The 21,932-nt window shown below is 38.6% G+C and overlaps 4 protein-coding genes across 6 annotated transcripts in view; 1 reads left to right on the top strand and 3 right to left on the bottom strand.

Annotated features, from left to right (window-relative positions):
• Nucleotides 1-706: 706 nt before the first annotated feature.
• On the bottom strand, nucleotides 707-5,169 carry LOC145484617 (nucleic acid dioxygenase ALKBH1-like). 3 transcript variants are annotated; one of them, XM_081463217.1, is made up of 7 exons: nucleotides 4,954-5,169; nucleotides 4,263-4,365; nucleotides 3,451-3,613; nucleotides 2,798-2,870; nucleotides 1,941-2,026; nucleotides 1,129-1,236; nucleotides 707-1,044 (listed from the first exon to the last, which is right to left on the bottom strand). In XM_081463217.1, the coding sequence occupies exons 1-7, from the start codon at nucleotides 5,062-5,064 to the stop codon at nucleotides 708-710; spliced, it is 981 nt and encodes a 326-aa protein (XP_081319343.1). In that variant the 5' UTR covers nucleotides 5,065-5,169; the 3' UTR covers nucleotide 707. The 3 variants fall into 3 exon arrangements, with proteins under 3 accessions (XP_081319343.1, XP_081319342.1, XP_081319344.1); XM_081463216.1 differs by having other exon boundaries at nucleotides 2,798-2,873; nucleotides 4,954-5,168; XM_081463218.1 differs by lacking the exon at nucleotides 1,129-1,236 and having other exon boundaries at nucleotides 2,798-2,873; nucleotides 4,954-5,168.
• Nucleotides 5,170-5,249: 80 nt separating this feature from the next.
• Nucleotides 5,250-10,004, top strand: LOC145484641 (ribosomal RNA processing protein 36 homolog). Its single transcript, XM_081463244.1, has 9 exons — nucleotides 5,250-5,426; nucleotides 5,560-5,575; nucleotides 5,867-5,927; nucleotides 7,278-7,358; nucleotides 7,933-7,999; nucleotides 8,136-8,240; nucleotides 9,015-9,089; nucleotides 9,353-9,470; nucleotides 9,628-10,004. Exons 1-9 carry the CDS (start codon nucleotides 5,337-5,339, stop codon nucleotides 9,762-9,764), a joined length of 750 nt encoding a protein of 249 aa, XP_081319370.1. The 5' UTR covers nucleotides 5,250-5,336; the 3' UTR covers nucleotides 9,765-10,004.
• Nucleotides 10,005-11,232: 1,228 nt separating this feature from the next.
• The window catches only part of LOC145484668 (acid phosphatase type 7-like), a 26,634-nt gene continuing 15,934 nt past the window's right edge, over nucleotides 11,233-21,932 (bottom strand). The window contains exons 8-13 of the mRNA XM_081463273.1: nucleotides 15,833-15,946; nucleotides 14,460-14,520; nucleotides 13,751-13,818; nucleotides 13,096-13,167; nucleotides 12,311-12,448; nucleotides 11,233-11,417 (exon numbers count right to left, since the gene is read on the bottom strand). Of these exons, the coding sequence (XP_081319399.1) occupies nucleotides 11,289-11,417; nucleotides 12,311-12,448; nucleotides 13,096-13,167; nucleotides 13,751-13,818; nucleotides 14,460-14,520; nucleotides 15,833-15,946 (582 nt within the window). The 3' untranslated portion in view covers nucleotides 11,233-11,288. The remainder of the gene's footprint in view (nucleotides 11,418-12,310; nucleotides 12,449-13,095; nucleotides 13,168-13,750; nucleotides 13,819-14,459; nucleotides 14,521-15,832; nucleotides 15,947-21,932) is intronic.
• On the bottom strand, nucleotides 19,330-20,496 carry LOC145485895 (adenosine receptor A3-like). Its single transcript, XM_081464548.1, has one exon. It carries the CDS (start codon nucleotides 20,236-20,238, stop codon nucleotides 19,330-19,332), a length of 909 nt encoding a protein of 302 aa, XP_081320674.1. The 5' UTR covers nucleotides 20,239-20,496.

The raw sequence follows: 21,932 nt of genomic DNA, 5'->3' as shown, positions 1-21,932 counted from the left end.
TAACAATCCAACGAAGTCCGGTCTGCCCCCTGCCAATTGGTATTTTTAACCCTGTTATGTTCATTTGCATTATTTGTTTCATCATTTACATTGCGGGAGTGGTCAATTAAGATATTTATATTAATTTTATTAATAAGTATGAGCGTACTTTAACTTTCCTTTTCAACGGCTGATATTTTCATCAAAAAGATTACAAATAAGTTCATCGACAACATGCGCGTGAAATGCGTGACACCCACCTCTTGACAGTGATGTGATCAATGAAGAGATCACGGACAGATGCGCGCAGAAGAATCATGAATAAAATTAATTTCCTGAGTGTTTACTCCAAATTATTGCCTCAAACCCAGCAGGTCGTTAGACTGTGAAAAGAGTCGGAGCTTTTTAGTCGACTGTTCACGACGGCGTTAAACAGCGGCCCGAGTAGACAACATCGTTGGCTCGTCATTTTTCATCAATAGACGGATTCCCTAACGTGTTTACATCTTTGTTGCTAACCAATTCAGATCACGTGATGATTCATTTCGGAGGTTACCACTGTGCAATTTGTCACACACAACTGATTGCATTGAACCTCTCACGTGAAACATCACATGACCTGAAATGAGTGGCAAAAAGAATGTTTACACATTAGCCGATCTGTCTATTATACCTATGTTTCTTCTTCTCTTAAAAGACCTCATTCCTTAGACAAGAATTATTTTCCATCATCTATTTCCCTCGTGATCATCGAATGGAAATTCTTTTCCCGGTCCTAAAACCTGCCTGACGTTGACGTTTATCCTTGAAGTAGTGAGGTATTGTTCAAGGATGGCAATCTCCTCACTACAGTGTGCGCTTGTTTCTTCTTCTCCTCTTGATAAACATGCAGGTAACGCTGCCTCGCCTGTGCGCTTCTTTGGCGCCAAAATTCGCGGCACAGCGTGGTAAGCCAGGCGTGAATCTCCCGCCATAATCATGATATCTCCACTGCGCAGATACATTGCCAGCGGTACTTGATCCCGCGTTTTCCCGCCAAGAAGGAAGATTGCTGATTGGCCAAAGCTGCAAAGAAGAACAGGGCACTGTTTGAATTTTGCGTGTTCCCTTTTTCAGCAAAACACAGCTCGAAATTTTCCTTCGACTCACCTCAAGGAAAGTAAAGGGGCAGTGAGGTCGAATTCTGAGTGATCAGTGTGCCCAGATAGAGTGGAGTCCAAATGGTAATAGTTAATTATTCCTGCCTCTGGCTTAAAGCTGACAAGACAAGTACATAAATTACAGTTATGGCATGAATATTTGATACACCACCTTACGTTTTAGCGCGTGTATTACACGCGCCGGGTAAATATTCCGCTAAACGCAAATGCAAGGAAAAATAGAGGTCTGTGGACCGACTATTTGCTAGTCGTAAGCCAAGCTGTTGCTTGCTATTTGATTAGCTGAGAAGTTCACAAACCACAGCAAAGACGTTGTGTGTTGGACCGTTGACTTTTTTCAACACGGGCTGAGATGTGAGAAGTTGAACATTATAAAAAAATGCAGAAGATATATCCAAGCGTTGTACGTTCAACTGTATTGTCTTTGACAGGCTAAGAAGTCTTGCTAAAGTTACAACATTTTATGTTAACGCTCAAGCCTGGTTTTCACTTCGACATAAGCATAAGCCCAAACATAAGCATAACCGTAGTGAGAACGTGCTCAACACAACCACAAGCAGAACCAGCAGCGACTTATGTTGTAGTGAAAACGCGGCTCACTCTTGTTGAAAATTGTTGAAAATGAATTCCAGCTTTACATAAACAAAAAATTGACTCTTGGTTCCGTTCCTGAGATATATAAACCGGGTATCGAATTTTGAAGTCAGGTCCGAAAAATAGAAAATTTTCAGGAGTACCACCTAAGGATTTTACAAATTTTACCTTGCCCAAATTTTACCTAAATTTACCACCAAATTTTACCTTGGAAATTGAAGAGCTGTAGCAATAAATTCAACAAGTTTCCCTAAATCAGGTGGAAACTCCGTGTGTCTTGTTTTACTGTAGGTCTGAAAAGATGAAAAAAAGAAAAAAAACGCAACTCAGTTGTTACCTGGACAAGCCAAGAATAAGATTATGTACCGCCCACAATTAGATTTGCTGGGACCCATTTATACAACTGGGTGCAGGAGGCACTGTGAGAGTGTCGTGTCCAAGAACAGAATCCAAAATCTCCCTGACTAGGGTTTGAACCTGTTCTACTCAATCTAATGTCCGGTGTCCTTAACCATCATGACTCACAGTCAGCTTCAGGGGCGGATCCAGGATTTTTCTTAGGAGGGGGTGCACCACTAAGGAATGGCGTAACTGAATGGTGAGGTAAACAAATTTTCAAAGCAAATACGAAGAAGAAGGCTTCATCTCAGGGGGGTGCACACCCCCTGCACCCTCCCCCTAGATCTGCCCCTGAGCTCTGTCCAAATTATTAAACATCTTGCATTGTGGTATACATTGCAAAATCTAAGGTAGTTAAACAGGTCCTCAATTTCCACCCAACAGTGTGCAATCAACTGCTTCACCACATTAAAAAAAATGAAAACAAGAAAAAATTAAGTTACGAGTTGACCTAACCATTAACAATCAATTCTCTTCCTTTTTCTCTAATTTCTTGTCCGAACTTTGTTTTTAACTGTACAGCTGCTAAAAACATGACTGCGAAAAACCTCTTATGCTTGAAATCCTTCACTCTTTCATCTCAAACTCCTCGAAATGACCAACTTTCAGTGGCAAGAATTCAATCCCTGTGGACGTTTGCTAACATGAAGACCTCCCTTGCTCACCTTACTCTCCCAGTCATAGTGATATCCAATAGTTACCCAACGTAGTTTGTACAGTAAACTCTTCTCAAGACCGCTGCTGGTAAAGTTACATATTAAAGACAAAAAACTGAAAATCTAATTATTGGGAGTTTTTGGCTTGGTTTTTAAATGTTTGCTGCTCTAGCGTATGACTTTGTGTAGATAGTAGAAGACATCATGATACTCAATAGAAGTTGACTCCAGACATTTTAAAGAGCTTCAATGCATTAAGTAATTAGTCAACTATCTAGCTCTTGCTACTTTTTAATATTGCGAGAGATTAATGGGCTTTGAAAAACCTGCAACATTTATGGTTGACAAAAGAGTGCTAAATTGAGCCCTCCTATACATTCTTTGTAAATCTGTAAATGTTTAATCCTGCATCACACAAAGGAAGTACTATTTATAATAAATCTGGCAAGAATACATTTCTAGGGGCAGTCTACATTGTGTCTTCCTATACAACTTTTCAATATCAAGTGTTGATATTTTTGTAGCTCAATCTGAGACTTAGGTGTTCATGCTAATGAGATAATAAATGGGACAGAGAAAGATGTGCCTAAAAAGTATGCTATAATTGACACATATGTTAAATAATGAATGAAAAGCAAAAAAGTCAGAATCTTGCATTTCACCTTAGATCTGACGTACTCTGATTCCAAATTGTATTTGTGCATGTTCTATCCACATGTGCATCCAGATTACAGATATTGGGTTTACAGGGATACTCCTTGATGCATTTTTCAATCCACTGCCATTGAGCTTCAGGAGTAAAGGGATTCAAAATAAAAACAAAACCTGCAAAGTGAAACAAGGATAAAAATATTATTTATTCAATTCTTTTTTGTTATAACAATAAAAAATAGAACAGAAAGCGATCTTTGCAGTTTTAGCGTGCATTCCTTTGGGGTCATCTGGATCAGGATCAGTGATCCAAGATTTGTCTGGATCTTGGTGCATCAAAGGAACCGCTGAATCTGTGACCAGAGTGGATTCATCGGTTCCTTTGATGCACCACGATCCAGACAGATCTTGGATCACTGATCCTGATCCTCATCACCCCAAAGGAGTGCACCCTTAGGTTGGCTGCTTAGGATTGAAGTTGTCAACAAAGCCCACCCATAAACTCTAATTGTTAAAGGAGGTCAGTCACGGTGTTTTGTCTTTTTTTTTTTTTTTTTTTTTGGCAACGTACAAAATCTCCTTTAAATGGAAGGAAACCTGAAAATAATAGTTTACTAAGATAGAAAAACATCACGGAGATCATAAGAAACCATAAAGGAACAAGGGTGGTCAAGGATGGCAAAGACTGACACGGATTGCAAACGGCAAATTTGAAAAATTTAGGCTAAACTTTTCAAAATGTGTAAACCATGACTGAGCTCCTTTAAAGTCAAAATCAAGCTGCTCAAAGATTGAAAATCAAAAGCGAACCATGCAAAACTACCTGGACGGCCATGAATGCCATAAACACACCATTCTGTACATGGCCTCAATCCCATGTCACAAGCTCCTTCTAAATCTGAAATTTGTATCCTTGATGAGAAAACCTGTCAAAAGAGAGAACAAAAAACCTTATTAAGTTGGGATTGTTGAGTTGTCAGAACTCATCATGGTCCCATCGGGCTAAAAACCTATGAATTTGTCTTCCCTTGCATTCAGTTGATATATCTTGTGATTCAGGTCCTTACATTAATTTATCAGTAATGTCCAATCAGAGCAGAAATCATCCAGTATTATACATTGTTTACCAAAGTGTAGATCATTTTCCTAAAGTTTGGGGATTTATGGCACTGTGTTCTACATGTACATTTGTTTCAGCAATCTATTTCAGTTCAGCTAAGACATTTAAATTAAAACCATAGTTAACCTTCTCAAAGGAGACAAAACCACTTTTTTTCAAACACCCTATCTCGCGCTGTTTGATGCAGTACTTGAGTGAGATCTGGGTACGATATTTTAACTTCCAGATTCTTCAAACTCGTGTTATTTTTCTTTCAAGAATGAACACTCTTCAGTCACTTAATTAAACTGTCGAGGGAGCAGAAAGGTAATGATAGTTTGTTTTTCTAAGAAATTTCAAACTATTAAGTTCAAAAGTAGTAAGGAAGCTCAAAATGTTAGCTTAAAAACCTCACCCATTTCTTGAAAGCTTGTGCCTCGGGTTCAGCGAAGTCAATCATTTCGGACAGATCAGGCGGAGGCTGACGCTGCTTATATCGCTTGAATTCTCTCTTAAAGCAATCCATTCGTAAATGCTAGTAATTGCCATTGCTTAGCATGATATACGATTAGACGGAAGGTGGAAATAATAAACGCAATAAACACAGTCGTTCGTTCGAAGTTCTATGCCAGGCGTTCCATGTGATTGCGAGAGACCTGGGGCAACTATAAGGAATTTGCTCTCCAGTTTCCCCAAATGTACGCGTCCAATATGGCGAACTAAGCTGAGTGAGCTTGGATGTTGTTTACGTCTTGTGGCTGTTTCTCTTCACGAGAAAAGCGAAAATACTGAAGAATCATGCATCAGAATGATGAAAGAGATTCTATTTCAAATTCCTCTGCGGTGGATACAAGCCCAGACAACTCTGATGAAGAAGAAAAGAAAGTTGTAAGTATCATGAAGTGTGTGTTTTCTTACACGTGCGAAGGTTGGTTTGTTGATGTTGTTTTGTTTGAGTCTGTCGTATGTCGTTTTTCTTTTCCCGGTGTTTCAAATCTTTTTATTTCTATTTTCTTTTTAGGAACGGTTGAAAGAAGGTGACTATATTCCAAGTTCCTACAAAGTCCTGGTCTTCACTGACTTCCAAAAAAAAAAAAAAAATTTCAGTCTTTATGCTTGTTGGTTGTAAAAAGTCTGCATACGGGCCAAGTGGCCCATTAGGCCAGAGCTAAAGCTGGTTTTAAGCTTAATTATAAATATGTATAATTAGAACGTGACTATTTCAACTACATTTTATAAATAACTGACTAAATTTGAACTTATCAGTGACATTATGCATAGAAAGGAAGACAATTCAAAGGCTTCATTTATCTCCATTATGTTTGTAGAATTATCTGAGATTCCTTTCTGTGAACTTGAGGAGTTGAAGCACAAAGTTGGTTCCAGAAGGTATAATTTTCCCACAATGTTTAACAATTATTCACCAAAGTGGAGGTGAATAGTGATGGATATTTACCGAGCCACGAAGCTATTTAATGTGTGACAAGTGGTCGGAAATTTTAAAATCTCTCACACCGGCTGCTCGAAGGTGAATAGTACTTGCTAATCACCTCCGAGTTAACCAATCACAGTGTGCGAAAAGCACTTTTCACTTGTGTGGTATATACTAATATTAGATATAAACACTGCAAATATTGTTAATGGGTTAGAGAGGACTCTGTGTACGTGTACTTCCCACATCAAAGACATGTCTATAGGTTCGAAGTTCCTATTAAATAAATTCATAAATTAATTAAACAAAAATGAAGCCTGAAAATTATCAAACCCATGGTTTACTTGATGTTTGAATTTTCATATATGCATACATACATGCATACATGTACAGTACCACTCAGAACTAAGCGAACCAAAATAAACGTTAATAACGCATTAACAACATGAAGGATTAACGCACACTCGTGTTTTGCTGTGTTAGACTGCATTTTGACTTTGTGATATCATGCATTAAACTCGGATAAACTGGCCAAGAATTTGTAACATTACACCAGAAGCCAAGACCAGATGCCAATACCAGTGCACCCCTTGATAAGAAAACCCACATCAGAGATCTTTGGCATGGAGTGTTATGGTGTCTTTCAATATCAGGTGAACTCTGCTCAATCAACTTTTTTTGGCTCTCTGCTGGCCACCAATCATCTTAGTGGACCTCTTAAAACAGAAATTTACTTTGGGATCAAAAGGCTACATGTACATCTGTGGGTTGTGATTGGTTGATTTTGATCCATTACGTTTGTTTCTTCTTTTAAAAGGTTCATCTGGTTCTCACTGTAATAACATTATGATTGATAGCAGCCTAAAATGCAAATATTGTTACATGTAGTTAGGTTTTTGAACCCCAGAGTTCAATATTATTTTGTGTCATTGAAAAGTGTAGTAATATACTCAAGTCCATTGTTGAATTATGCAAGCGCATGTTAACTTTTGTGAACATGAGAGAAGTGTGCGTGCACATGTTGTGCAGCTAAACTCCTTTTCTCACATGTGGCTCTACATGCTGATGTATTGCAAGGAGTAATTTAATTACTAATTTCTTGTGCAACACGGTCAAAAAATCATGTGTGCTCAAGCTTGTATTGTATGCCGTGTGCTTAACAGTTCCTTGCAACAGTCTACAATATGTATAGGAAGTCTAACTCTGTATCTATCAATGGCAGAATTTGAGTGCTCATACCCATCAAGTAAAAACTATATGGCTGCATTTGCATACACCTGTACACTGAGAGTTGTTTTCTGTTCAAGGTATAATCAAGCAATCCATGGCACCCTCTTTGAAAAGAAAGGAGTCAAGGCTATATCTTACAAAAGGGAAAACAAAAATAGGTAAGAGATGAACAACTTGAGTCAGGCATACTCATGATACTGGAATACGGTGTAGGTTACACAGATTTGTAACATGTGCTTCAGTGATAAAACTTATGGTTCGTCAGAGTGCTCTATAATTAATTTCTTTTTACATGTACAGTTTCCTCTATCAAGGGAGATTTCAGGAGATTTCAAATTAATATGTGATGTTTGTCTTCTTACATGTATGTCATTAAATTCTCAGATTAATAAGACAGAAACAAATATGCTTGCCTGCATAGTACCGGTAAATGTTCCCGTATGAAGAGCTCTTGCTGCTCACAAATTGGAGAGAGAGCAAAAAAAAAAAAAAAAAAACTGATGAAACCCCACCCCAATATTTTTGCTCTCGCTTGAGAATGCTTGTACACAAGATGTTCCACTATAAAAGGGTTTCCATGTTTCTTTTATTTCACACTGATTAACAGGTCAGTGTGAAAAATAAATAATCTTGCAAGTACATTCAGTATACAGAGTGTTGTTTCAAGGAGATTGATGGAGCAGAGATGTATTTTATATTGAATAATCATGTACTTCAATACTTTTCATACAGGCCCAGAGAAATGTCATCCAAGAAGCCAGTTTCTCGATTAAGACAAGTCATTCCAGTTAAAAACCGAGTGAGTGACATTGTGTTTGCCATAACTGAGGCATACATGTACATTGTGCATGTGATAGAAAAGTGGAAATTTTAATTAAATTACTTAATAAAAATGGTTTGTTGAGATGTGACTTTTTACATAATGTATGTTTTAGATGACCAGGGATCCCAGATTTGATGAGCTGTCGGGTACATTTAACCAGGAAAAGTTTGAGAAGGCGTATTCCTTCTTAGATGAAGTAAAGGCAAATGAGAAGAAGGTGAGAATTATAGCAAAATTCCAGCCACTATGTTATGATAAATATTATTCGCAGCAGGGAGGATTGTGCAGTTAATCAGGAAGTTGAAAGACAGTTGAATAATGAATACCAACAAGCTCCAATCATTCAAAGCCACAAACTCCCCATTGCTGTGAAAAATTTGTCATGATGTAAAAGCGCTGTTGTAACACCAGGCATTTGTTAGTAATTTTGTTACCACAAACATTGCTTCATCTTGCCTCTTAATAATTAATCACATGTGTGTAATCAAGACTGCTCAATAACTTAATTCCCCTACACTACGAGTAGTCTCTCTTTCGCTTAGTTCGTCAAGCAAAATCTTTAAAAAATCACAAGGAAATAATGGCTGCATGAAATCCTGGGGGCAAGATGTGTGCTTCTCTCCCCCAGGAGTTCGCTCGGCCATTTTTTTGTCATGATTTTCGTGTCACGCACGACAAATAAAGCAAAAGAGAGACTGTTCGTAGTCTAGGATTCCCCTTGACTCAGGCACTAAGAAAAAACTTCAGTCTGTGGACTTAGCACATGCTCTCAGTCACAGCAATTGAATTCTTCTTCAGGCCCAGTTGTTTGAAGGCTGGATGACAGTATCCACCAAATCATTCTCCAGTGGATAAGTGGTAACAAAACAAACCAGGCTATCTTCTGGTTTATCCAGTGGATGGTGTTGTGCACCTTTCAAACAACCCAGGCCAGATCTGCAGCATTAGAGCATTGAGCAGTTAAGTTGGTTTGAACTTTAATTTATTGCAGCAATTACAAAGAGAATTACAGAAAACTAAGCAACCGGAAAGAAAGCAGCAGCTAGATTCACTTTTGAAGAGGATGGTGAGTATCTCTACAGATCTTTTGTGTCCTGCCCCATCCCCATTCCCCTCTTTGTTTGCTTCCCTAGATTTCTCTCGTGTATGAGTGATACATATATAAGGTAAAAGATAGAGTCCATTCCAATCCAATCCTCTGGCTTTTCAGTGGTTAACTACATCTAGCCCCAAGGAGTACTTTCGAGGGTTTGCAATTCTCCAAAGAGAAATGTTCCAGGCAATCTTTGTGTCATACACTATTTTCTTTTAATTTGTGTCTATCTTTAGGATCAACAAGAAGCTGCAAAAAAATCCTTAGACACAAAGAGAGAAGCAGACAGAAAGAGGAAGAAAGCCGAACTCGAGCTTGTGAAACAAGGGAAAAGGCCGTTTTACCTGAAGAAATGTGAGCAACTGAGGCGTTTTTTTAATTGCCATGAAGTTTTTGCGATAATTTGACTATGGATGGCAGGCGGCTAGCTAGTTCTGTCATTCCTTTAAGTAGAATTGTCTCAGTCGAGTGCTGATGTTGTTTTTTTTTTTTCTCTTGTTTCCTTTTATAGCTGTTAAAAAGAAGTTAGAACTGGCGGAAAAATTCCAAAAATTGAAGTCTTCAGGAAAACTGGAGCAGTACCTCAAAAAGAGAGGAAAGAAAAACGCAAGTAAAGAGAGAAGGAAAATGCCCCACAGAAGAGTCTAATGGAGAAATGAGAAGAAACTAGTTTTAAACTGAAGATAGTGCTTTGGATGAAGAAACAATGCCAATCATTATACTGGCCAATCAAAACTCGAAGCGAAGACATGCAGCCGACTGCAAGCGCGGGAAAACAAACGCGTCACCAAAGTCATGATTGGTTGGTCTGGGTATGCTCGCCTCTTGATTGGTAAAAAATGGTCGTTTCCTCTGATCGGTTACACACCTCTGTAGATCACGTTGCGCCTGTTTTAAATTCTTCTTTTATGAATGTTTTTTTCAAAACCGATTTCCTAACACAACAGTGCGAAATCAAGACATAATTCGCATTTATATCAAAGGTAAACTTCTCAAAAATCTAGACATGTTTAGCGTGACTATTTTTAAAGATCTCATTGATAGTGCAACATCTAAGGAAAAACAGTATTTATAACGTTGAGGCTATTTCATTTTAGCACGCGTAGTCTTCCAGATCATAACGTGATTTTTTCACCCATTTAATCCATGGCGCAGGTCCACTTTGCAGCCCTTATTTGTCTCGTCACGCAGCGCATGATCACTGTGTGAGAATAGTCCGTTTTCGTATTCTCGGTATCGGACTGGAACTAGCTTGCAACTGAGGCTCATACGGGGAGTCTTTTCAAATGCAAATGAGATTAATCACTTTTTAATGATATTCCCCCTCATGAGCCTGCATTACAAGCTAGTTCAGTCCAATACCGAGAAAACGGTCTAATCAAGTCAAGAGACCCACAAACGAGGCTCAGAAGCTGCAAGACTGACCACTAAACAATATTTGCACTTCAGTCTGTGAAAACTTGGCGAAGTTTTATTTTCGGTGGCTCAATTAAGGGTTTGAAACCTTATTTTGCGTTCAAAGATTATCTCTCCAGATAAATACAAGTATTAAGTATGAATAATCGAGATGAAGAGAGACGGAAATTGAGAACATATTCAAAAGAAATGTGCTTCATTTATTAACGTTAAGGGTCAGTGAAACTTGAGTTATGGGCAAGAGAAAATCAAGAGATTAGTAGTTCTCCAATAACATTGGACCTGGTTATTTACGTTTTCATTCTTTATTACTCAATTTATACATAACAAAGTTAGAAGAGCTAGGAGAAGACAAAGGAGTTGGGAGGGGATGGGACGTTAGAATTCGTACGTGGATATTTTAGCATAAAAAGGTTTTAATGGACCAGCCATAAATTAAGAAATGATTCTGCTTAATCTCTTGGTTCGTCAAAAATAGTTACTCTGTCTTATGATTTGAATCCATTAGGTAACAGCCAGAATTTTGTTCAGATAATAGTACAAGTCGCCGTTACAATCCTAAATCTTCCCTAGCCAGGGACCCTCTCTTAAGAAAGGAATTTTTAAAAAAATGGCGGCTTCCACACAGCTTAATATTATTGAAAAGAGCTTTGGAAAAACGTAGACTTTATCTTTACGCAGTTTTGCTAGGATATGGTTTCGTAAAAATGTGTCCTTGACAATTTGTTGTAAGAATTATGGATTATACGAAGAAGGTCAGTCCACAGATGTTACATGAAGCTCTGACACTCTCCCAACATCGATTGTCTCGCCTTCATCTGGTACCCAGGCTTCCGGGCCGTGTTTATCTTTAATAATCCATACTTTGTCTATAACTTGGTAGTCCTGCGTCAAAACAAGGTAGAATGTAAACAAAAACTTTAATTCAAGTAATCAGTATACCAACCGGATGATAGCTGCCACTACAATAAGAAATAAAATGCAGTAGAGCAATTGATATTCTTTAAAACGGTTTGTATATTTTTTGATCTAATTTTCTGCACGCACTGCGGGCCTATGAAACTTGTCTCATCAAAACAGATTTTGGACCAGAGACTTATAAATTAAGTTGTTTACTATTTACACGGAGAACTCACGGAGAGTTCAATCTGATCCTAATTTCAAGATTTGCAAATGGTAAGTACATTTTCCACTCGGATATTTCGGCTGAAAATTTTGGACTATCTTTCAAGACGTTCCGTTTATTTCAAAAATTTTCCGGCCGGTCGAGGCAAAATTGTCTAACCATTTACATTCCAGCCAAAATTTCCGGATTTTCCGGAAAAGTGGTGAACAACCTTAGTTTCTCTCTGGAGCAGTCTGGAAAAGTAATTAGCGTTTTTGTCAAGTCGCGAAGGGATGCTTGCTTTTCACTGTGTGAGAGAGACCTGATGATTAACACCATTATACAATGCATGACGTGGAAACTTTCCCAACGCTGGGGTTATCTGCATGATCGTACAGCTCAATAACCGAAAACTCTTTGGGCAACTTACAGGGGTTTTCAGTTGAGTAAGTAATTGGTTTGGGTTTGGTTTTACGACACTCAGTTAAAAACAACTCAAACGACCATTTGTTACACATGTGTGCACTTGTTGCCCAAAGTGGTTACGAGGAGGCTTTCAAGCGTGTAATTTATGATAAAAAGTTCTCCAGAAACTTCCGCTCATAGAATCTTTGCCAAGCAGACCTATCATATGTTGAGACGATAGTAATTTATGCATGCATGTTCCGCTGACCTGATCAATGCTGACTTGTTCAAGGTACAAGTGACTACTGTTGAAGACTTGTACTCTAGTGTACCCATAATCCAGTGTGCGAAACGCGGTCCAGGGTCCGTAATCACGCTGAAACTTGTCGTGGCAGTACTTGCAGCCCTGCAAGCCATTGCTAACAGTCATTAAAATGTTTTGCATTTGGCGTCACGTGGCGGGGTCCACAGATACATGTGGTACGCACAAGAGACACAAGAGACGATAATCTCGTCTCTTGGTACGTATGCAAGAAAAGTCAGCGCTATTTTTATCATATGGCCTGCTCCGAGAGTGAGCAAAGATAGACCGAGATTCACGCATTTCGCTTGGATTACTTATTTGCAATACTGTATTACATTTCCCTAATCCATGCTTGTTATTGTTTAGTGTTTAAATCAATTATTTTCTTTTTTTTAACCTAGGCGGTGATTCGCTACCCGAGCGGGCAAGATGGCGCTATCTTGACAACTTTGTCCCTCGAGAAAAAGGCTGTTCCTTTTGCTTTCTGCTGAATCCTTCATTGACCAAAATTGTATAGTCAAAATGACTGAGTATAGGTCTGTTTTTTTCTAAGTTCTTTTGCAGACATCGTGACCTTACCCTTGGTCAATAACCCACGTCATTTCTAAATATATCATTTGCACCAATATATTCTGCCTTTTCCTTGATATTTTTTCCCCTATTGCCGATTATTTCTAGCCTATGAAGGTGTAAACGTAAACAAAGCTGGGTCCTGGGTCTATATAAGGGCTTAGATATGGGATCCTCACCGCAGATCCCGTGGTGATGTGCACAGGAGCTCTTGGGTTAGTGTAAGGCTTTTCTATCGATCCACTATAGACCTAAGAAAAGCAAGAAATAAATACGGTCAGCAAGAAGGCAAGATTGCCTCGGTTAGATAACGACTCGTGTCAAAACCGGAAAATCATTTCAAGAATCGGTAAAGAAAAGAAACTACAACAGACTAAAAGAGCAGAACACGAGAAAAGTTAGCAAAGATGTTACTGTTTCATTCTACCATTTTGTTTTAATTTCACTTATCAAAATTGTAAGATTCTGTACGATGGTGTGCACACAAGGCATTGGGTCACATGACCATGTCTCGTTTTTGGATCATTTTCATGAAGGACTGAAAAGACTTGTCTGAATGCTCATATTCAATGGAACATCACTGTCGTCTCCATCTCCGCACCATTGTTTCGTATTCCACTGTCAGCTTTGTCACACGCACGACGGACTTAGCGAAAAAGGGTCTACTCGTCGTCCAGTCTAAGTAAGAAACTTGTGACTAATGTTTATCTTATGAGAAATACTGAGAACAATATATGGAAATTATTGATTTTCAGAAAGTTTGAAGTGAACATCTAAAGATATCTAGCAGTGATAAACATAAGAAAGGACAAACCAAATCGGTGTCTGATCTACCTTGTGGTTGTACACTGGTAGAAGACGCTCGTAGGAATGTTCATGCGCCCAGAATTCCACGTCCACTCCTGAGAACAGTATACAACAATTAGTGGGTGAAGAAATGCTTTATGCCCCATATCAGATCTTCTCCACAAGCAGCTAGTTTATTCTTAAGTTATCTTTGCAAGGAATTATTTTATGGCATAACATATAACACATCCTCCAGTATTAATTTATTCATAATCTTAAGATATCTTAATTTTTAAGGATGTATGTCTTTGGTATAAAATATGACACATCTCCTCTAGTGGTTGTTAATTTGTGTTGTTAATTATAAGTTACCTTTGCAAAGAAATACTTTATGACATAAAGATATAAAAGGTCTTCCCTAGTAGCAGTTAATCTAATTTATTCTTGAGTTATCTTTCAACTTTTAGGCCAAGAAGAAAAAGGATCTGTAAATTTCCATTAGTCTGTTTCTCACAGATAAATGGGGCACTGACGTTCAGCAATTTCTAACCGTATTATTTTGTGGGAAAAAAAATCGACCCCTCAGTAGGTCCAACGGGTTAAAAACGGTCAAGAACCACCCCCTCCCCAAACAACAACCTTTTGGATGTACTACTTCAATTGTTAAGCTCTTCCTTAAATACCGACCTGGTAAAGTAACAATTCTAATCGTTTGCCTGGCGCTTAGCAACGTTTTCTCTTGCCCATTAATTCTTACCGTGCTTGTAAAATAGTTCTTCTAAAGGAAACAGTTTCGCAGACGACAAACCTGTCCTTATCTGACACAAAGCAAACAAATCAAGCGATAAATACAAATAATCGAATAGGCCCTTTGCAGCTAAGCCATCACGTGTGCTATTTTTCATAAAATTATGGGCTATAACTTTACGAATGCCAGAAATGGTAAAAGCATGTCGAAAATATCAAAATGGTTAAGTTTGAGGCCCCCGTCATTAAAGAATGAGATTTTTGACGGTCTGAATATTTGAAAGAATAAGAAGATTTGTACGGAAAAAAGTTGTTGGAGAGCAAGGTCTTGCTATCCAGCAACATTTTCCATACAAATCCTCTAAATTTTCCTAAAATTACTCTTCAATTCCTGGGGCCTTAAACTTGGCTATTTTGGTACTTTTTATGCGCCCTTTCCATTTCTGGCATTCTTTAAGTTATAGTTCAATCTAAACGCGAACGTTTTTTGAAACACCGAAGAAGCAATAACAGACGCGAAGTAGAGCGTTTTGCATGCGATTGTCAAAATTGATTTAATTTTTGGGCTTGTAAATGCTTGCACAAAACTCTTATAATGCGTTCCAACCAATCAAATCAAAATTAAAAATCCGATCGTTTATAGTGTACAGGAGAGGATGAAGAGTGATAGAGTAACTCCCCCAGATAGTCCTTATTCTCTAGATCCCAGTCCTCCACCACGTGTGATAACACCACGTGCATTGTATAGATGTTTTCTTAGAAGATACAAATGCGCGTAAGGGCGCTCGCGCTGTCCACGCGAGAAAAAATCGTGTCACATGATCCACTATTTCTGGAGTTCCTTGGGATTTCCGCCGAGTCGTGAGTGATTTCAGTAGAGATGACTAGAGAACTCCTGCTTGAGAGGAAAAACCTCTGTAGGAATGTGGCCTATACAGGGGATTAATTAACTCTTTTATTCCTTATCATTTCTTGGTTCCAACTCGGTCTCTTACAGCATCTTCCACACTTGCCTTGCCACCGACCAAACTCCTTTGCTATTATACGCTATTTCTAGGCTTGCCATGATATCTTTTTTTTTTTTTTTTTTTGCTTAAGTTCTGTACGAAAACTTTAGTTCTATTTAACTTTATGAAAGTTACACAAGACCCTTTTTCATTCCGCATGCATTCCGCTTCGAAAAAGATTTTCATTCATCTTAAACATTCTATCTCGAGTGCAAAAAGACCTATTATTTCGGATCACAAGAGAACGGTTATCGAGTCAATCAAAACGAGGCAAACGGTTGCGGATGAAAGTCGCTCAATATTGTAACGCTGCAATCACTCTGTGGTTAACGAGCTCAAGAATTTAACATCCATTCTTTTTTTAACTACAACTTACTTCATTCTCGTGATTTTCACAGCTATCTCCCACAGCATTGGAGCAATACATAGGTCTGTGTGCCATGGTTATTATCCAAGGTCGCTTTGCACGATTTTCGGGTCGACTGGCTTCCTAAACATGTTAAGATATAAGTTGTCGTCAAAGATGTGGCCATTACGGTTGGAATACTGTTAGTATTCATCAGGCGACGAGGCCCATCAGATTGTTTACGTGTCGCTAAAAAATAAAACAGTGATACGCAAACAATTGACCTGATCCGGCGCCTAGTGAAGGCTAACTTACAATAACATTATTATAGTGAAAACGTCGCGATCGACAGCTCAAAGTGACTCCATCTTGAGATAAACGAATAAACTTCAATCATTCCCATTGAGGCTGTCCAGTTTCTGATAATCACAGCGTCGTTTGTTGAAAACAGCAGTGCTTTATTTTGAATGGACAAGGGCTTTTTTGTCAGATTTAGTAGCTTGCGATTTTTAAAAAGATCGATTCTGCCCCTTTCTCCCGTGCGAAACAGAGATTCTTCAAAAAAAAATACTAATAATTTATCTTTTTCATCCTTTTCCTGTGAGCGTATAAGGTCCCGTTTTCAGCCAGTAGTCGCCTACTAATCTCAAGCAACTGACATATCTACCTCTTTAATAAATAACGTTAATTTTTTTTTTTTTTTTTTTTGTCAGTTCGTGAGCGGGTGGAATTCAACAAATCCTGACATCAGATTGGTCCCGGGAGCGGGCGGAATTTCCTCATCCGGTTTGATCACCGCGGGCGGAATCAACGCGTTCATCTATTTTGGTGAACGAATTAGCTGTAATCGTCAATCTTTTGCCTTTTTTGCTCTTCCATCGACGATTAATCAAAGCAAATCTCTATACTTTTAAATGCCAAGGAAAGTCACTGTAAATAAATTCAATTGAGTGTCTTGAAGTTGTGAGAGTTTGTTTAGTTGTTTGCAGCTTGGCGCTGTAATGGCGCGTAATCCTATGTTTTTCTCGCCGAAAAATTTTAAAAGTAAAAAATGAGTCAACTTCACTGAGTTTACCTCTCTGATCGCAAGCCGATTCAATGACAAAGTTACGTAAACAAACCCATTTGTAATTAAAACCAATTAACCACAAGAAAAAATAAATAAACGTGTTATTTTCCGGCTAAGGAGTGAGAAACAATGTCGACCTCGGGCAGCATTTTCAAAACCTCGGTCACACCACTATTGATGACTGTTTTTGGTTGTTTTTGTGGCTTACTCAGTTACCCAAAAGAATTAAGTAATTACCAGAAACAATAATTTTTTTCTCTCTTTCTTCTTACTCTCTTGTCCTTATTTTTCCTCATGAGGTCAAGCATCAGTAAACGCTAAATCGAATCTCAGAATTTCGCCCTGGAAGTTTATGGCGTCTTTCCAGTTCATGATCGTAGGATTTTTTTTTTTTGCTTCTTAAAAATCAAAATTCTCACTCTCATAGAGGTTTACCTAGAAAACTCTAAACTGTTCCTCTACAAGTTCATTTTTTTTCCGTTGCCTCCAAGTATTTCTTTTCAAACTTCATGCTAATACTAGATAGCACATAGGGTTGCTTTCTTCATCCTAGGTTCAGAACTACTCCCGCATGTTAAGGCATATAACGAGCCATCTTTGCAGTTGATTTTTCAGGGTGATTGATAAAAGTGATCCGTTGTAAAAAGCAGTTAACAGATATGCATATTTAATTAGCCTAAGCTTGCCTGTGTGGCTAACTGTAAAAGCGTGCAAATATAAGCCGATCCACTTTTGTGCGGGAGGCGCGGTGGCCTCATGGTTAGTGCGCTCGTCTCCGGATCGAGCGGTCCGGGTTCGAGCCCTGGCCGGGGACATTGTGTTTTGTTCTTGGGCAAGACACTTTACTCTCACAGTGCCTCTCTCCACCCAGGTGTATAAATGGGTACCGGCGAACTTAATGCTGGGGGTAACCCTGCGATGGACTAGCATCCCATCCAGGGGGGAGTAGAAATACTCCTAGTCGCTTCATGCTACAGAAACCGGGATAAGCTCCGGCCTGATGGGCCACTTGGCTCGCATGCAGACTTTACCTTACCTTTTACCACTTTTGTGCAAATTTCTCAGCTATTGGTTTTAGAAAGCAATTAATATACATGTATTCGCTAGAGGTTGTAGCCTTTACCGCACCATAGTCACTTCGTTGACGAGCGAAGAAGCGTTAAAGAAAAATAGGTACCCAAAGAGTACATGTGTGGGATAACGCACACGAGCAGAGGACAATACTGTGGGGTACCACAGGTCTCCCACACAAAAAACTCACTAGCAGAGGAACAGTTTTCAACATTGAAAAAAAGAATTCTTTCTTAGCCCAACAGAAGTAAATAATCGAGAATATTAAGGTTACTATGGTAAATTACGCTCGACAAGACCAGGAAGATCAAATGATATTAGGATGTTTTGCGAATTACGGCATGGACAGTTTGTTCAGTAGAACTGGCAGTGAAATGTTACGAGTACCTGATTTGCATTACAGAAAAGCCAACATTAAAATATTCTCTGTGACGTACGTAGAAATTCGCCCATAGTGTGTCGTTGGTTAGCTTTACGGGAGTCAAAGCCCGCATACAATGGCCCTATTCTTCAGGCAATCTGTTTTCCAGGAACTAAGAAATAGCAGAAGTTAAAATTTATTTTGACATAGTCCTTCCATTACGGCAGAACGAAAACAACAACAACGAAAAAAATTCCGTGTTAAGAGATTTAGCATGCCTGTTAATTGGGGAGACGATAAATTGTTTACAATATTAAAATAAGTTATTTAGAATTAAAGTTTAAAATCTAAAATTTTTTCCTGTTGTCCAGCACTACTGACTCCTGCTCTATTAACCGAGGGCCTAGTAAAGCTTTTAAAAGTTTAATAAATCAGTTCAAACCGACAGGTCACTGTGGCACTATATTATTAGTCGCCCTGGATGTGTCAAGCGTTCACATCAATTTCACAGAAGATGAGAAGCACAACTTAATTTTCATTGAAGCACATTCCCGTTGGTCTGAGATTTTCGACGTGCCTCGAAATACAAACATTCTCAGTGACGGGTGTTCAAAGGTTCCTTATGCGTTCCTGGCTAACTTTGTTGGAGTCAAATCCGGTGGAAAACAACCCTTTCTTCAGGCAAGCCGTTTTCCAGCAAAAAAAGACGAATTCCACCGAGAAACTACTTAAAGTGGTAGGAGCTAGTTAAATTTTATTTTCACATGGTATGTCCATTGGACAGAATTCTGTAAGTAGGAAAAAAATACGCCTGTGGTTCTCTATTGTTAACCAGCGCTATTCTGTCCTCTACAACGACTATTGAACATAGCTTTTAATTGAACTTTGGATAAATGAGTAAAAAAAAAAAGGCAAGTCACATGTTAGTTTACAATTTGGCATTGCATAAGTACTTAAATTACAAAACCAAATAGACTAGATTTTAAAAAGGGTAATTTTTAGTGCTACAAGGAATATATTTAGCGGTTAAAAACAGTAAAACTGTCTGATTGTTTCTCTCATTGCCTGTTTTACTTCTCGGATTTTCCAGCAATACAGGATCGGATTTAGGGACGAGTTTAGGAAGACTAGAGTCTCCGTGGCTCTCCCAGCTATGTAATTTACAGATAGCATGAGCCCAATACCTGACGGAACATAGCAGGTAACTAAAGCTAACTGCACCCACAATATGCTGGAAACTGACTTTCTATATCTTGCTATATTCAGTGGAATCCCTCCTCCGATTGCCACCGGGCCTTGGGGGACATTGTCATGTAGCTGGGCTTGTTGATGTCGTAGTTTGAGGTGGATCGTTGTGTAACAGAAAATCGTAATTGTGAGAGAAAGTGTCAAAATAACAAAGACTCCCTTGAAGGATAAATCAATTCTCTTCATCCGAATGGCTCCACCTAAAGCCCCAATTAACCAAAAACAAATTATAACTACACGAACTCGCCTTAGTGATACGACATGTCTGTATCTCAGTCCCAACAACAGGGCGAGAAGTCTGTCCACACTAATTCCGGCCGACGTCAAGATAGATACTCCACACAAACACCAGCTTAAAGCAAAAGTTACTTCAAAAAGGTAGGAAACATCATGAGCATTAATCTTTATCAAGGGAGACATAATAACGGCTGCATAAAGTGGTTGCACGAGAAGGCCAACTCCAAGATCAGGGATCGCCAGACATCGAAAGAATAGTTTCGTCGGAGGATAAATAGAAGAGACTTTATGAAGAGCAATAAGGATCAGAGCATTGCCCAGAGATGCGGTGATTGAAAGAAAAATGTTCAAAGTTGAGAACAATTCAATAATGCTCGCTGGTGGTGAGCTGAGTGCTTGGTTCAGTTTGCTTGTGAAGGTTGCATCTCCGGGTCTGGAAATGTTCGCCATCGGTCTTGTGACGGTGACAGAATTAAATCTTGCTGTGAGATCGACGCTTAAAAATGAGAAAAACCTTTAGCTTGTGGCTAATAGCAGATTTTATTTGTTGCTAATGACGTATTGCTAATGGACTGTGTACTAACGTTTTACATAGCCAGAGCTTTTTTGGCATTTCCGCTTTCAAATCCTGTCATCTGTCAATTACCAGTTTCACTCACAGTGAACCTACACAGTCATGTTTGTTCTGGAAAGTTAATTGTCGATGTGCCTATGATTTACGTTGGAATGATATTCAGACTGCATTATTTTTTCCTACCTGTTATGTTTACGAAGTCATAAAAAATAAAATGCGAATGAATACCGAAAAAAGAAAGGCATAGGTTACATCTCTCAGCACAAAGCTTTTGGAAAAGAACGGTTACGCTTTAAGTTCTGTAATTTATGAGGGCATCTGGAGATACTTCTTCATCTCAGTAATGAAAAATAAACTGGTTATTTTTTAATGTCAGCGATAACACAACTGGCTTAATTGTTAAAGTACTTTTCATAATTACCTCTTTGAATTATAGTTGATAAGACGGGATACGTATATAAATGTATTGAGTAGACTAGGAACTGCTTTAATCGGCCTCATTTCATCAATTCAAGAACTCAAATCTTACATCAGTACCCATTTACACGTGGTTATAACCAGAAAATTTTCACGGGTCACAAACTTGCCCAGGACCCTTAAGCCTTAAACTACACTTACACACTGTTATTCAGCTAACTGAGTGCCTAACCGAAAAAGGCGTACAAATAACAGTCGATCCAATTTTCTGCGAATTTGTCAGCTATTGGCTTCAGGATGCAATCGATATACATGTATTCACTAGACATTGTAGCCTTATGCCACACAATAATAACAAACTATGAAGCAAGAGTATGGTTTCAGTTTAGAGACAATTTGCACTAACAGACCGGAAGAGTTTTCAAGATTGGTGTAAAACAAAGTCTTTCTCAGCTCAAAAGAAATGACTAAACGAGAATATTGTGGTTACTATATGTAAATTATGCTTAAAAATGCAATGAATATCAAAAGATATAAAGATCTTTTGCGAATTACACGCGGACAAAAATGTTTCGAGTTCCTGATATACATTACAAAAAAACAACAACAACAAGGTAGAAATGTTCTCAGAGTTGCCTATTGTGTCACTGGTTAACTTTGCTTAAGTCAAAAAATGGATTTGAACAAGGTAATTGGTAGCGCTACAAGTAATAAATTGAGCTGTTAAAAACAGGAAAACTGCTTGATCGTGTCTCACACTGTCTGTTTTACTTCCCGGATCTTCCAAAAATACAGTATCGGGTTTAGAGACGAATTTAGGTAGACTATAGAGTCTCCGTGGCTCTCCAAACCACGTAACGTATTCCATTTGCAGATAATTTCCTTTTTGTATCTTGCTATATTCAGGTGAATCCTTCCTCCCATTGCGATCGAGTCTTAGGGGTCCTTGTTATGTAGCTGGGCTTGTTGATGTCGTAGTTCGAGGTGGATTCTCGTGTAGCGGAAAATCGTAGTTTGAAGAGAAAGTGTCAACTACGGCTTCCTTGTAAGCTAAATCAATTCTTTGGATCCGAGCTCATCCATTTAAAGGGCCAATTAACTAAAGACAAATTATAACAACACGAACTTGCCTTAAAATTACTACATGTCTGTG

Source organism: Orbicella franksi, chromosome 4 (genome assembly GCF_964199315.1).
Source record: "Orbicella franksi chromosome 4, jaOrbFran1.1, whole genome shotgun sequence".
Lineage (NCBI taxonomy): Eukaryota > Metazoa > Cnidaria > Anthozoa > Scleractinia > Merulinidae > Orbicella > Orbicella franksi.
The sequence above is the reverse complement of the archived record's forward strand: the minus strand, read 5'-3'. Positions and strand labels throughout refer to the sequence as shown.

Excerpts from the sequence above, each read along its gene's own strand:
- LOC145484641 (XM_081463244.1), top strand. The coding sequence starts at position 5,337 with ATGCATCAGAATGATGAAAGAGATTCTATTTCAAATTCCTCTGCGGTG. Across the intron at positions 7,359-7,932 it reads AAAAGGGAAAACAAAAATAG|GCCCAGAGAAATGTCATCCA; the intron begins GTAAGAGATGAA and ends CTTTTCATACAG. Across the intron at positions 8,241-9,014 it reads TAAAGGCAAATGAGAAGAAG|CAATTACAAAGAGAATTACA; the intron begins GTGAGAATTATA and ends AATTTATTGCAG.
- LOC145484617 (XM_081463216.1), bottom strand. The coding sequence starts at position 5,064 with ATGGATTGCTTTAAGAGAGAATTCAAGCGATATAAGCAGCGTCAGCCT. Across the intron at positions 2,874-3,450 it reads CAGAGTACGTCAGATCTAAG|CAGCGGTCTTGAGAAGAGTT; the intron begins GTGAAATGCAAG and ends TAACTTTACCAG. Across the intron at positions 1,045-1,128 it reads GCCCCTTTACTTTCCTTGAG|CTTTGGCCAATCAGCAATCT; the intron begins GTGAGTCGAAGG and ends TCTTCTTTGCAG.
- LOC145485895 (XM_081464548.1), bottom strand. The coding sequence starts at position 20,238 with ATGGCGAACATTTCCAGACCCGGAGATGCAACCTTCACAAGCAAACTG.